Raw genomic sequence first — 13736 nt, 5'->3', positions numbered from 1 at the left:
ATGAAAGAAAAAAAGCTGTTCATTGCCAAAAATAATTACAAGTTTAAAAATCAGATATCATGTCTGTCATACATACACATCTATACCAATAAATAAACCTGTGTTTATTTATTGGTATAGATTACGGTTGCGTAATGCGTTCATAATAGTAGTGTAAATCTTGTGCTAATTAAGTATTTCACTAGAATATGTTTATCAAATATTTTTAAATGTTACAAGTAACCAATGAGTCTTCTTACACACCTTCAGTGAAACAATGCAACATTGCGTATTTATGTTCCCACTATAAATAATCACATGTTATAATAGTCTAAGATCCCGCTATACAACGACCTTCACCGAGATGCTTATTTAATGAGACGTATTTTTTATGTTATTAAATATGCCAATAAATATATCCTATATGGGTTGCCTAACAAATTTCAGTCCAGAGTATTTTTAATTAATAATTTAATTTTTTTTTTTAAACATTGCACCGGTGTGATTATTAAATAAATTTGATACCAATCGAAAGTTTGAAGCCCATAGAATATGCAAACGTTAGGTTGCCTATTTTTTTCCGGTCACAACCACGGGTTGCCAGGTGTAAACAGGTAAATCTATAGGTACTAGCATTTTGCTACGGTCTGATTATTGAATCAAACTTAGATAAAATGAAAGATTATTTCATAAGGAACACGGTGGTATAGGGTTGCCTGCGAAAAATCAGTCCCGAATTACAGTCGAATTTTAACCCATTGACCACCGTAAGGCCCGATCGGGGCGCGACACAATAGATTTTCTATTGTGTCTGTGATTCCGAGGACTGATGGATTAAATAATAAAATATCGAATATCGGAATAATTGATTTTGATGATGAAACTTTTGAAAACTGTGCATTAAAATTTGTAGGTTATCATACCACGTGCTACAAAAAAGTGACTGTTTTGAATAAAAAATATAACGAAGAATTTCTTAAATTTATCGCTGAACTAGCGGTCCGCCCCGGCTTCGCCCGTGGTACATGTTTACGTTTTCTCTACATAAGAACCATCCTCGTACTTCAAGGAATATAATAAAAAAAGAATTATCGAAATCGGTTCAGCCGTTCTCGAGTTATGCGCTTACCAACACATTTTGCGATTCATTTTTATATATAAGAAGATATCCAGTAAGTACATAATAATTGAATCTTTAAAATTATCTAAGCTAATAATACATCTTCTATATTATTTTTGTCATGTTGAAGTAATTGCTAGTAAAACTCACTTATGGTTTTGTTAATTTTCGACACACATATTTTTTTTTGTAATTTACTTAAAAAACGGTAGTTGAAAATTGAACAAGAAAATGTTCTGATTTCCTTTTTTTTTGGAATAATTAAATGAGGATGTTTTAAATCAACTATTCTTATCAAAAATTTTTTAAAATTTATAATCAAACATTTTCATTTAATCGCAAAAATTGTTTTTTTTTTTAGAAGCATACCGATGTATCTACTACTGAAGAAGAACCACAACAGTTGAATCCTAGTGTCGATTCCTGTGCTACAGTTGCTGAGGATGAAACGAGTAATGTTGTGCGATATTTTATTATTTAAAATTCGACAACCGTAATTCGGGACTGATTTTTCGCAGGCAACCCTATACCACCGTGTTCCTTATGAAATAATCTTTCATTTTATCTAAGTTTGATTCAATAATCAGACCGTAGCAAAATGCTAGTATTTATTTACCTGTTTACACCTGGCAACCCGTGGTTGTGACCGGAAAAAAATAGGCAACCTAACGTTTGCATATTCTATGGGCTTCAAACTTTCGATTGGTATCAAATTTATTTAATAATCACACCGGCGCGGTGCAATGTTTAAAAAAAAAATTTTAAATTATTAATTAAATATACTCTGGACTGAAATTTGTTAGGCAACCCATATAGGATATATTTATTGGCATATTTAATAACATAAAAAATACGTCTCATTAAATAAGCATCTCGGTGAAGGTCGTTGTATAGCGGGATCCTATACTATAAGGAAGTATAATTTTAGCATAAGATTTAGTTAGCTCCGTCCGCTCCGCTTAGTAATGTAACAAACTACGATTAAAACATTGTACCTAGTTAGGTTATACACGTACAATAATATCGAACCATCCAATCTTAAAATAAGTGATTTTCTAAAATAGTATTATACAATATGGTGAATAATCGCTCATTTTAGTCTTACGTGTTTGAACAAGGAAAATCAAAATGAGATTAAATTATAAGTGATCATCTAATTGTTAAGCTTGTAGGTACCAAGAATTTCAAAACCAGTTGGCTCGCTCATTGTATGAGTTAGTTGTGAATACAATAACTGACATGGCGAAAAAGTTTATATGTATGTCCCCTGCATTTTGGTATAGATTGTTATATAATTTATTTATAATGTAATAATACTGTACAAAATGAGATCATCTCGTAATTTTTGTCTCGTAACTAACTTCCTTCCTAAAATAAAAAATAAAAAACTTTTTTTATTATTTTTTTTTTATTTCAGATCAGAAGAAATCCCAGTCTTTAATTTAACATCAGGCGATGATAGAAATGACACATGGAAAGAGGTATTAGACGTTGGCAAAGCTACAGTCCGCAGGTATCCCTTTGAAGGGCCACTATGGTACCCCAATGGGAACATACGTCACAATAAATATATACACGAGTTGTGTGTGCTTTTCTACCATATACTGCCGGCGTATTTTATCGACTTCCTCATGCTCATTTTTGGACAGAAACGCTTGTGAGTATAATCCTTATGTTCTATGCAATAGAGTTTAATTTGGCTAAAATTTATTCATGTGGTACTTACGTTTAAATTTAGATGGGTCGTCAATTTTTTTTGTGATAGCGGTTAACAAGAAAGATGAAAGGAGCTTTTTCAAATCAGAATATTTTAATATTTCAAAAGCTCAATTTCGTGCTGAAGTAGAATTAAATTAGTTCTATTGCGAGCTGAAGTTAAAATGATTGTATAGAAACAACTTGTTGCAAAAAAACATACCAAATGGAAATTAAAAAGGAGATCAAACTTCAATAGTTTATTTCAATATAAAATAGAGATCTTAGAGTATTTATTTGGATATGTATAATGATATGGAACGTAGATATCACATTCGGGCAAGCATTACTTTCCGACTTATTTGACGATATATTATTTCATCGATTTAATGGCCGCCATCACTTCCTAAAATAAAATAAAACGTGTTATTTTGACGGTTCGAAATTAAAAAAAAAATATGTAAATCCAAAACTTACTAAGAAATCTAAGGAATTTTTTAATGAAGAAAATGAAATGACTAATATAAAAGACAATAAATTTTAACACTTATTATTATTAAATGATAAAAAGAAACATTTTATGGTATGCCTCAATCAAAAATAAAACGTTTTACAGCTAAAAGGAGTCTCATGCAAATAACTAAAAAAGCGTGACCTAAACAAATCGTTAAACGTTATCCTAACGTTATATCCTATAATTATTTTTATATTCTTATAAAAATACGATGGTCATTCAGTATTAATACAGCTATAATCCTCGTTATTTACTACGCTTTAAACCTAAACTTGATTAATAAACTTTGTTTTCTTATTATTTTAGCATGGTGCGGATACAAAAGCGAATTTCAGTCGGTTTAGAAGTTTTACAATACTTTACCACCCGCGAATGGTGGTTTGACACAAACAATTTCAAGGAGCTACCGAAGAAATTAAATCCCATCGATCTCAGCATATTCCCTATGGACCTTACGATAATTAAAATCGAACCGTATATTGAAAGCTGTATGATTGGAGGCAAGCTGTTCTGCCTGAGGGAAAAATTGGAAAATCTTCCGAAGGCCCGGTTGCAGAATAATATGTAAGTACAAAGATATGAAACTAACGCATTTTTATTAATAAATAATAATATGATTATTGAAAAAGTATGTAGGTAGAGGTAGAGTTTTAAGAATTTGTCAAATACAAAAATTATAGTACAAGTATTTACGTAATTTGTTCCTTTCATCGATCTTAGTACACCACATCTGTGATATCCTTTAGCGATATACACTATATATCGCAATTGTTTTTAATAGATAGATAAATTATTATGAACAAATTAATTTTCATCCATTACCATTGCATGCTCTTTCTTATTATATTCTAAGAAATATATCACAATATATTATGTAAAATTAAGATAATTTTGTTCATACTGAAGGTATTTGATTAAAGAAATGGTTTCCATTCCTGCGACTTGGTAAATGCTACTTTTAGTGATATTAGAATAAGAGTTAAAATAATTATGTCTGCCTTGAGATTTGTACACTTTTCATGGCGTATGTTTCTACATTGAGAATATACAATATACATACTTATAAGCACATAAGACTAAAAGCGAATGAATAACGTGTGAAATAGTTGAATAAAACATAATTATTTGCACTGATTATTTTTCTATAATTAATGCTAACATCTTTTTTCAGATTATTTGTGTTGGACCTGATTGTTTCTGCATTTTTCTATCTTCTAATATTGTACTGGTTAGTTCTATTGTTCGAACCACTTCGAGTATTGTTGTCCTTTGGAGGTCCGTTTGTTAAATATCTTCCATTAGTTGGAAAGGCAGTTTTTGGTCAACAGTAATGCCGTAAATATGATTAAACAAATTATGCATACCTATTGCAATATCGCAATTTTATTACAAAACAAGCTTTATGTGTTAAAAGGCTTTACTTAAATGGAATTGGTATGAAATATTTTATTTAAACAAATTTAAGTATCATTGAAATTTGATATTTAGTTTCATGGCATACAAATTTAAAATTTCTCATTGCCTTTGGGTTCTCTAGATGTTTGAAATATAAAAAAATCAGTTTATAACGAGAAGGAACGAATTAATTTGTATACCTATAAATGTAACGAATAGAAGATAATATAAAATGAAATAAAGAGAATTAATATTATGACTAATAACTTTTTAGTAAGTGTGTAATCTCTTCAGATATACGTGTGTCCAAAAATGAATTATAACGGTGGGAGGTTGTGTCAGATCTCTTATGAGAGTATTCCATAATATCTACGGTCTAAATGGTGTCTAAGGAAGCTTTAAATAAAATAAAAAATAATATAAATTTAAGACTGTTTTAAGTATTTGATTCACTTAATGTTTACTTTGCACTGTATCGTTATCATAGCAAAGGTTATCATTGTAAGTTCTATATAGGTCTTTTATAAATAATGATATTGTATACGTTGTTGAATAAATATATTATAGGTACCTACAAAGGATGGATTTATTTTTGACTAGTGTTTTATTAACCATAGCCTTTACTATTACTGTATTTCATGATTTGTATCAATATACATATAAATAAAGAAATTAACGCGATTTATTTTATTTGCGCAAGCAAGGAACCAATATTATTGTAAATATGAAAATATTTATTTTTAGTACCTACTTATATATTTTTAAATAATGACTTGCTTTTACTTAGTTGTATTATGTTGTTGTATGTACTCATTCAAGGAATCGACTTCTGGATTAGTTTTTTTATGTAATGTTACGTTTAACCAGTAGTATCCATAGTTCTTTGAAAACTTATATATAAGTTATCTTTATAATATGTCAGATGCAGCACCATTTAATAAAACAATTATAATAAATACCATAAACATGTGACAGATTTAGATTATTATCTATACTTGTTGATTGCTGAACTATTTGTTTGTACGTGCTAATCTACGGGTCCGTTATTAAAATGACGGACAGAAGATAGTATCAACACGCTACGTCCAATAGGAGCGGAGGTATGTGGGTAAAACCACGGGACACATATAGTATATAAAATGAGTAAACATTTTGATATCAGTTATGTGATTACGCTTATAAATTTGGAAACATGTTGACTTGAAATTATAAATCATTTGATACTGAACTTCATAACAATATAACAATACACAATGTAATGAACACAAAGCTTTTATTGAGTATTAGAATTTATAAATAAATAACCTATTCTATAGTAGTATAGACACTATAGTACACTAATTATAGTAGGTTAATCTCCAAACCTCGGATTGATCGCAGATTCAAGGAAGGATATTTCATGCTCGCATATGAAGAAGCATTTTACATCACAGTTTATGTCATTTAGTTTGCCGTTAAAGAACATTGATCCACATTTCTCTCTCTCCCCGCCATCTGGCTGGCCATTTCCCCATCTGGTGTATCCCAGAGACTTGAATGGCATACCTGAAAAATCAATATAATTCTTAACTTCTTGACTATTTAAGAACATATTGTTGTTACTGCTGTTGTTAAGGCCATTAACAAAGGTCTGAGTGGTTTTTCCGATCGCCATTTTTTTACACGATTTTCTTGGGAATTACAATTTACCGCGAACTAAAAAATTTAAATGAGAATAAAAAATATGTGGCGTTTATTTTCTTGAGAATTTGATGTTAATAAAATAAGATAAAATATACAGCATGATATTGTATATTAACAAAATTAAAGCTGATTAAAAAGAAAAGTGGTACCTAATTTATCTTCTCCGTGTTATACTTGCACCTATACAAGATTAATGATTAGACAATTTTCACGAATATTATCTACTAGGTACTTATAATAGCCATTGAAAATAATTATGTAACTAATAGTATTTAATATTTAGTTTTATTTCTTTACTCTTTGAACACACTTAAAACTTTTTACCTTTTATTGATCGCCATTCTTTTTTTTGAACAAAACCTAAATGTACGGCGCCCTTCAGAAAGTCGCCGCCTACGTCTATAACAGCATTATTTGTTATGTTTGCTAAATGATCAGCTTCTTCTTGAGTATCTATGATGGCTAAATGTGACTGTTCTGCGCTGCAGACGACATACGCCTCATTCCAGCTCATGGGAGTCGAATGGAACTTATAGCATCTGCCCAGCTTTTCACTGTATTCATATTCTGTAAATCATTTTTATATCTATTTATTTATCATACATACAATTTTATCGTTTACGTATATCATCATCATCATCATCAATCATCATCAATATCATCAATCATCATCAATCAATACATATAATAAAATTGTAGAAAAGTAGTGTCTGTACAATTGAAATATGTAAAAAAAAATTAGCAGGTGTTATTATTGAATCGTGCCCGAATCCAAAACTGTTGTTGAAAAAATTTTTGTCTGTTTGTCTGTATGTTTGAACACGCTAATCTCAGAAACGGCTTATCCGATTTAGATGCGGTTTTCACAAATATATTGTGGTAAGCTTCATTTAACATTTAGTGTTTATTTCATGTTAATCGGTTAATAAATAAAAAAGTTATGACCATTTAAGTAATCACTTTTAAATAATCTCGAATTTTTGTACGGAATTAATGAATGAAGAAAAAATATGTATTTAAATTTTCAAACATATAAAAAATAATAACAACTAACGGACTTTACAGGTACAGTCCGGACCATAAGAACGTACGGGCTATAATCGGAAAATTAAGGATCAGTGGACTGGCAGCGTGATGTTGGAGTATGTAGATGAGGGCCGTGCATGATGCAATGATACACAAGTTATTAAAAGTATTCAGTTGGAAGTGTTCTTGCTCTTAGCCTATGAAAACAAGATTCAGACCTAGGTCATCAAAGACGAAGAATGTTTACACCTAAGCTACAAGTACGATCTTGGAGCAGTACAAATGTTTTAGGTACAAATATAAACACGAAAAATCGTAATGGTCATAGCGATAACGTTATCGTTGTTAAAATAATTAATAATAGGCCAGTGGAAATTAACATTAAATTCGCAAAGCACGATGTAGATTTGAATTTTTGGTATGTTGTTTGGATCAGTTAGGGTGATGTAAATCCCAATTTGCAACTTCGAAAAAGTTGTGCTCGCTGCGCACCACGTGATAAACTGCGAAAATTTTGGACTTTTTTCACTTTTTGCTCTAAAAGTCATAAACTATGCGTTTCCGACAAGTATGATTCAGTACATAAATTAAGGTTATTAAATTTGCAACAATTTAAGCCTAACCGCAGCTCTCTAAACCTTATAACGACTAAACTGTGGCCATTCGAAGATGGTTCATTTTTCCCGAAATATTGAAATTTTTAGTTTTGCTCCCGTTTGAAGCAAAATATTGGCAAAAACCGCTCGTTCTATGAGAAGTTCGTATAATAAAGTTGTAGTGCATTTAATTTTCTTTCATAAGAGCATAGAACAAAGTCTGTGAGACAAATAGTTCACTCACAATATCTGAAAAACAAAAAGAAGGTAGAAATAGATTTTTAAAGAATTGAAACTGAGAGCATATAAAATCATAAAAAGAATAATACATTTTCATTTGCAGGATAGGTAATTAACAAAATTACAAAATTTGGGAAAGTAGGAAAAAAATTATACGCAAATAATAAACTGCGAAAATTTTGGACTTTTTTCACTTTTTGCTCTAAAAGTCATAAACTATGCGTTTCCGACAAGTATCATTCAGTACATAAATTAAGGTTATTAAATTTGCAACAATTTAAGCCTAATTAAAGCTCTCTAAATCTTATAGCGACTAAACTGTGGCCATTCGAAGATGGTTCATTTTTCCCGAAATATTGAAATTTTTAGTTTTGCTCCCGTTTGAAGCAAAATATTGGCAAAAACCGCTCGTTCTATAAGAAGGTCGTATAATAAAGTTGTAGTGCATTTAATTTTCTTTCATTAGAGCATAGAACAAAGTCTGTGAGACAAATAGTTCACTCACAATATCTGAAAAACAAAAAGAAGGTAGAAATAGATTTTTAAAGAATTGAAACTGAGGGCATATAAAATCATAAAAAGGATAATACTTTTTCATTTGCAGTATAAGTAATTAACAAAATTACAAAGCTAATTAAATTTGCAACAATTTAAGCCAAACCGCAGCTCTCTAAACCTTATAACAACTAAGCTGTGGCCTTTCAAAGATAGTCAGTTTTTCCCGAAAATTTCAAATTTTTAGTTTTGCTCCCGTTTGAACCAAAATATTGGCAAAAACCGCTCGTTCTATGAGAAAGTCGTATAATAAAGTTGTAGTGCATTTAATTTTCTTTCATTAGAGCATAGAACAAAGTCTGTGAGACAAATAGTTCACTCACAATATCTGAAAAACAAAAAGAAGGTAGAAATAGATTTTTAAAGAATTGAAACTGAGGGCATATAAAATCATAAAAAGGATAATACTTTTTCATTTGCAGGATAGGTAATTAACAAAATTACAAAGATAATTAAATTTGCAAGACTTTGTTCTATGCTCTTATGAAAGAAAATTAAATGCACTACAACTTTATTATACGAACTTCTCATAGAACGAGCGGTTTTTGCCAATATTTTGCTTCAAACGGGAGCAAAACTAAAAATTTCAATATTTCGGGAAAAATGAACCATCTTCGAATGGCTACAGTTTAGTCGTTATAAGGTTTAGAGAGCTGCGGTTAGGCTTAAATTGTTGCAAATTTAATAACCTTAATTTATGTACTGAATCATACTTGTCGGAAACGCATAGTTTATGACTTTTAGAGCAAAAAGTGAAAAAAGTCCAAAATTTTCGCAGTTTATCACGTGGTGCGAAGCGAGCACAACTTTTTCGAAGTTGCAAATTGGGATTTACATCACCCTAACTGATCCAAACAACATACCAAAAATTCAAATCTACATCGTGCTTTGCGAATTTAGGGTTTTTTAGTGTCGATTTCTACTGGCCTATAAGGAAAAAGTTTAATTTTAATCTGTTGCGATGACCTAATCAAGAGGTTACCTATAATCGATCATTTATCCTACTGATTGGGTTTATTAATATATTTTTACCGTTGGGGAAAATTGAACAATACTCCATTGTTCGATAACGCCTGATGTCATGTAACCTATAGCACACATACCATATACCTAATCTGTATATAGAACAGTGTTAAATAAATAAAATAAATAAGAGAGGCGTAAAATCGACAAGGAGCGAGACGAAAGGAGGCGGCAAAAAGAGGAGCAGCAGCGACGGGACCGCCATTTAATGGCGTACGCACTGGCGTTACAATCGCAGAGGCTGAACCGTCCAAGCAATGCTTGGAAGAAGTGATCTCAAGTGAAGTAGTTAAGTGAAGTACATATTAAATAATTATTTATTTATCAATTTATGTTCTTTTCATTCGATACCTTAGTGCTAAGTTCTGAGACTACGTGTACTTTTCTGAAAACATCACGAGAAACTTATTTAGCCACCTGATATTAGTTTAACCATCGAACACATTACGGGCGGATTGTCCTACATGATGTGATCATTACACCTGGTAAGACGATTGTAGGGCTAACGTGACGTGCGGCGCAGCGACAGGTAGCTGCAGCGCACGTTACGTGAGGTTGATATAGTACAGTCATTATAAACATTTAAAAAAGAAAGTGAATTTGCGCATCTAATTTTTTGATATATTGTAGGGGATACCTAGAAAAGCTTAACTTGAGTTTTTCGACCAAGATTTCCTATGAGCTTTCGCCACCATCTTAAAAAAAGGGGTAATATTTGTTTTTCGGCAATAACTCGGCTATCCGATGAAATTCGGAAATCACTTACAAGACACTTTTTGTTCCTTTTTTTATGCTCTACAATTAAGTCCTGACCATTTTTACCGTATCGTGCATCGTTAGTAATCGGACACCCATGAGCTTAAGTGCAGGGAACAGTAATGATGAAAATGGAAGTGCTTGCACTCGCGTTTGGGAATTTCTGCTTCATTCTCCTCCCTTCCACACGAGCAGGCGTCACCAACGGCGATCCAGCACTCGTTCAGGTGAACGTGTTTCTTGATGAATTTCAGTATCTTGGGAACCCTCATGAAATCCCTTTCACCTGGTGGCATCCTTCCGAACAGATGAGCTAGCCAGTCCCAATTGATAAGCAGGCGGTCGTTTTCCATCCTCGTGGCATCAAAGTTGTACTTCACCGGAAATTTTGCTCCGTTGAGAAAAGTTACTTCGATTTTATGTATCCCATGGAGAAACTGTTTGTATGCATCTGAATATTGCGCAAACTTAGCCACGATGAGAGGGGCCCTGCGATACGTAGCCGGTGCGCGCATGGTAAAGGTATCCACCGAGAACGTTAGCGATCTTTCTTCCACATCCATGTTGATGAGTCTCTGATGTCACACCACTCTTGCGTTTTTTAAATGTTATTCTTCACGATGTCACGGTCAAAACGGAAATACGCTCAGCCATCCATCTACGAAAGTATTTATAGTGCTCCTCTAATGAGTCGAGAAGGACACTTACAGGGAACTCATTTAATTAAGACTTGTATGAATTAACACGCAATTGACACGTGAGAGTTCCCCAACGTTGAACGTTTTATAAGCCTCTTATTTGAAATCTACTATACTCACTGGTATCAGGTATGTTGCAAACGGTGTTCCATTCAAGAGATCCTAAGGTCTTCTTGCAAATATATGGGTAGAATATACTGCACTGGCCGTCGTTGAGAATGCCGTCTCTACTCAATACAACACAGCGTTCATTACCACCCGCATTATTGGGCTCACCTGGACGCCATCTGTCATACACTTCGGCTATAGGAATACCTGTTGGGGAAAATATTTTCAAGTATATTCTTGTAATGGTCTATCTTACAAGTTCGTCGATCGAGACCGCCTTATTAAGGTCCTAATGTCTATTGGCTTTTATGACAGTAGGCCGTTAGAAATTAAAGTTTATTTACTGTTTTTAAACGCTTTACTGCGAGAAGCGAGCGATATACCTGCAGCAGTCTTCGTTTACTGCAACATTTTTTTATTAAGCTTTAGCGCAGCAGGTACCTATGGTGTTTCCTTGGTCCTCAAAATAGTTATATTATATACTTTGTGACTTAGCTAAATCCGTAATGCAAGAAAAAAAAAATTATCCCGTAAATCCTTGACCGCCTTGTAGTGTTTCGATAAATAATCGTTTTTATAAATAATAAAATCCTAAATTTAAACTTATTCCCTTGACCTTTCAAACGAGTTGCAAAGCAATCAAGAATTATGTATTTAAGGATTCTTGTGAATTTTAAATTGAAAAAAAAAACGAAATGATCACTTCGAGTATTCCTTTATTTTGGAGAATAATGAATACATTGAAAACAAACCATTTTATAATTTTCAATAAACTATTTTAATACATTCCTACAGACTATGGACTTATCTACTATTTAAAGTTTAAATTAGCGTTTATTATTGGAGGCCTGAATTGAATGATGCTGAGCAATTTCAAATTTCACAAATTTTTTTAAAAGGAGGGCTTCCGATTTAAAGATTTGAAAAATATCGGGAATATGACTTTGAAGTTGTTATAAAGCATGATATGAGAATAGTATTCTGATAATTCTCACCATCAACAGTTTCAAAAACTTCGGGAACGTTAAAGGCGGAGACACCAATATAAACCCACAAAAAAGGTTGCGTTTCATTCCAGAACGACAGCACTGCTTCGGCTTCATCATCATCATCAGGATAAAATAGTGTAGCTCCCTCCATTTCGCATTTTTCTTTCGCTTGGTCCCAATTTTTGTAAATCGTATGAATTTTATAAAAACTGCCCGTCGACTCTATATAATGATAGTCCTTACGAAAGAACTTCATTCGAGGTTGCCCAGCTAAAAATTTAACCAGAATATACTATACATATATTTTATCACAACATTTTCATCAAATATCATCTCATCGTTCCGTGTAATCGTAAACACCATTTGTTATTTTTTTTTCTGTACAATACTGGTTTTATTTAATAATTCCAAGTTCATCAACACGTATCGCAGATAAAATTTAAGCGTCATAAGAACACTCGTATAGGAATATATGATTTCATTTACTACAACATACTTACAAGAGAACATAATGTGGACACATAATAACACAAAGCAACACTTAATATGCAACATTTTATTGAATCACAGCACGTCTATCTCAGCGAAACCATCACATACGAATGACGATTGACGAATGAGACTGATAATATAATTTATTGAGTACTGAGACAGTATAGACTTGTTGTAGAGACATACGAAGCATTAGGTATCTATCGCTACACTAGGATGACGAACAGGAAAATTGAAGATGCTCGTTGATCAGGCTTTATAAATTATAATAAATCTTTAATATTAAGTTTTCTTGACGTAATATACCTAATAACACAAAAATTTAGTAATTCATTAATACGCTCAAGAACTTTTTAGCTTGTGCCAGGTCATTGATATTCAATGGCCACTCGTTTTGTATGATTTCCTTACAACACTTGTGGTATTGTCATTTTTATATTTAAACTTATCGTTTTAAATAATATGGTATCGATTACTGGACACTACTGTAATATTATGTCATATAACATAGCAATTGCTGTTAAATGTATTTTAAGGATTAACTATTATCTATAATTTCATTATTTGTGAATTCGATAAATTACTGTAGAGCGTATTTTGTAGATACCTATCTACTTTTAGGGTAAAAAAATGTTGCGATGCGTTCAGAGAATAACTTATTATATCTTAGGTACCATTTTTTGTGTTTGATTCTCTAATTGCGTTTAAAATCGATAAATATTTTCAGCCTGTTTCATAAAGGCGGTGTTAAAAATATCCCATAGCTGCATAGGTTAAACCTCGCACCAGCGCAAAGCATGAAGTTTCATGTAGGTATTAATCTGTTCAATAGGTGAAAAGCTTTTCCACTGTACCACAGAATACCTA

At 32.1% G+C, this 13736-nt stretch overlaps 2 protein-coding genes across 3 annotated transcripts in view; one reads left to right on the top strand and one right to left on the bottom strand.

The window, feature by feature from the left end:
- LOC149485975 (putative fatty acyl-CoA reductase CG5065) overlaps positions 1 to 5269 on the top strand; it is a 40879-nt gene extending 35610 nt beyond the window's left edge. Inside the window, exons 7-9 of the mRNA XM_089698631.1 lie at positions 2517 to 2756; positions 3615 to 3872; positions 4480 to 5269. Coding sequence (XP_089554757.1) covers positions 2517 to 2756; positions 3615 to 3872; positions 4480 to 4639 — 658 coding nt within the window. The 3' untranslated portion in view covers positions 4640 to 5269. The remainder of the gene's footprint in view (positions 1 to 2516; positions 2757 to 3614; positions 3873 to 4479) is intronic.
- On the bottom strand, positions 3040 to 13059 carry LOC149485974 (macrophage mannose receptor 1-like). Of its 2 annotated transcripts, XM_089698653.1 has the most exons (6): positions 12878 to 13059; positions 12384 to 12647; positions 11401 to 11595; positions 6711 to 6953; positions 6068 to 6248; positions 3040 to 3200 (listed from the first exon to the last, which is right to left on the bottom strand). In XM_089698653.1, exons 1-6 carry the CDS (start codon positions 12930 to 12932, stop codon positions 3194 to 3196), a joined length of 945 nt encoding a protein of 314 aa, XP_089554779.1. In that variant the 5' UTR covers positions 12933 to 13059; the 3' UTR covers positions 3040 to 3193. The 2 variants fall into 2 exon arrangements, with proteins under 2 accessions (XP_089554779.1, XP_089554778.1); XM_089698652.1 differs by lacking the exon at positions 3040 to 3200 and having other exon boundaries at positions 5406 to 6248.
- Between the last annotated feature and the right edge of the window lie 677 nt (positions 13060 to 13736).

This window comes from Colias philodice, chromosome 9 (assembly GCF_061535455.1).
Source record: "Colias philodice isolate Cphi_HAF_F1 chromosome 9, ilColPhil1 Martin Lab GWU primary, whole genome shotgun sequence".
Taxonomy (NCBI): domain Eukaryota; kingdom Metazoa; phylum Arthropoda; class Insecta; order Lepidoptera; family Pieridae; genus Colias; species Colias philodice.
This window is presented reverse-complemented; position numbering and strand designations above follow the sequence as displayed.